Source organism: Apaloderma vittatum, unplaced genomic scaffold (genome assembly GCF_000703405.1).
Source record: "Apaloderma vittatum isolate BGI_N311 unplaced genomic scaffold, ASM70340v1 scaffold27362, whole genome shotgun sequence".
NCBI classification, from domain to species: domain Eukaryota; kingdom Metazoa; phylum Chordata; class Aves; order Trogoniformes; family Trogonidae; genus Apaloderma; species Apaloderma vittatum.
Genome location: NW_009702313.1, coordinates 6,099 through 8,082, shown reverse-complemented (window position 1 = coordinate 8,082; position 1,984 = coordinate 6,099). Strand labels below are relative to the sequence as shown.

At 43.8% G+C, this 1,984-nt stretch overlaps 1 protein-coding gene across 2 annotated transcripts in view; it reads right to left on the bottom strand.

Moving 5' to 3' along the window:
* Nucleotides 1-953, bottom strand: part of HOXB8 (homeobox B8) — a 1,754-nt gene extending 801 nt beyond the window's left edge. The window contains exon 1 of one of the 2 annotated variants that reach the window (XM_009864232.1): nucleotides 491-953. In XM_009864232.1, coding sequence (XP_009862534.1) covers nucleotides 491-911 — 421 coding nt within the window. In that variant the 5' untranslated portion in view covers nucleotides 912-953. The remainder of the gene's footprint in view (nucleotides 1-490) is intronic. The other variant, XM_009864231.1, reaches the window with a different exon arrangement.
* Between the last annotated feature and the right edge of the window lie 1,031 nt (nucleotides 954-1,984).

Genomic DNA, 1,984 nt, shown 5'->3' with positions numbered 1-1,984 from the left:
GGGGGGGGGTCATCCACCACTCCGAGCAGCCAGCCTAAAGCCTGCATTTGCACACTTATTATTACCCGAACGGGCACAACAACAACAGACTCTTTGGGATCCCGGAGAAAAATAATAATAATAATAAAAAAGAGCTGCAGCCCAGAGCGAGCAAGCAGCACCACCGAAATCCCAAATCAAAGGCAAAACAAAAAAAAAAAAAAGAAAGGGCTTTTTAAGGCTATAAAAGTGCCATAAACTTTAAGGACGCTTCCTTCCACAGAAAGCCCGGCTCGCTCAGCCCCTAGAAGAAAAGGTCTCCTTCAGGGTAATTAAACTATAAAGCAATTTACAAGTGCAAAAGTTTACCCCCATAAAGTAAAATACAGTCACTGGGGAAGAAAAAGGGAGCGAAAGAAAGCAAGCGAGTAAGAGGGGCAGAAAGAAAGCCAGAGGGCTACTTTATGGGCTCAGGAAATGCCTCCTCGCTGTCCTTTCCATCTCGCCTCACCTTGCGGTCGCATCCAGGGGAAAAGCTGGGTCGGAGAAGGGCTCTGCTCCGAGCTCTCCGCCTCCTCTCCAAGGCCGCTGGCAGCAAGCTTGCAGTCCGTGTACTGCACCAAGTCCGACTCCTGGGCGCTGAAGAGGCTCTGCCTTTGCAAGGGGTCGTAGCCATAGAAGTTGCTGGGGTCCCCATGGCACGCCACGGCGCAGGGATTCTGTTGGTAAGGGGAGCTGGAGAGTGAGGATGCTCCGTGGTAGAACTCCTGGATTTGAGTCGGATGCTGGAAGGTGCCCCCCGTGCTGGGTCCGTACACCACCGTGGGTCTGCCCCCAAGATCCTGAGCGAACCCACAGTCATAGTAATTGGGACGCAAGGAGTCCCCGGTTTTGTATTTGGAGAAGAGTGAGTTGACAAAATAAGAGCTCATTTTAATTTAAATAAAAAATATTTGTTTGGAGGAGGAAGAAAATGAAGAAAAAAAAAAAAGCCCACCAAACCAGACCACGGGAATCTATTAGCAAAAAAAGAAAGCGCTAAGATGCTAAGCAACGACAGTTTGTGATTTCCAGGAATATAAAAGGAGGATATAATCAAAACTCTAAGCCTGCATGATATTGAATTCTTTCCTCCCCCCCCACCCCTAAAAAAAAAAAAAATCGCCACTTAAAGAGTTCTCGCTTTACATTTCCAAGAAGAGATGCCAGTTCATAAACAGTTTTCAGTGATTTACTTCAGCGCAAATGAGTTGTTTCATATTTTGCAGTGTCTTTTCATGATCATTTGCATCTATTACCAAAACCTCATCCTATTGGCTTCTCCTTACTCCACACGGACTCTGCACCGCATGATTGTGAAAGGAAGAGTGTGAGAGAATAAAGAAGGAAAAGCAAGCGAGGGGGAGCGAGAGAGGGAGAGGGAGCGAGAGAGAGAGAGAGAGAGGGAGCGAGAGGGGAAGGGAGAAGGAGGTGGAGTGAATATACGGATTAAATATGTTTAACTACCTACATTAATGAGATATCGCTCGCCTCACAACAAATCACATACCTAGACCACCCAAAAGATTGATTTTTGGGGAGTGTTGGAAAATTAAAGAGAAGCGCTCGCAGTCGTTAATTTCAAAATTTTAACGAGGCAGTTTTAGCCTTTTTAAATGTCAGGGTCGCTTTGGAAAACTGTAAAAGAACACGATTTAATTGCTACCAGTTTTAAAAGGTCCTATAAATGTAATTGGTATTTTAATACAAGTTATCAAATCATACAGCTTCTTACCCTAAACATATTTTAAAACAAACGAGGTAGTCATATTTAACATTTTAATGATCAATTTCCTTATTATTGATAAAGGTTTAACTATCACATGAAGGGAATTGCATTTGTAATAGCCCCAAAAAAGGCTGTAAACTGTTTAACAAACTATAAAACGCCATAAAGCCGGGGATGTTGTTGTTGTTTATACCGCACTACATAAAAGCCGTTAGGATTTTACGAGTTCGTTCCTCT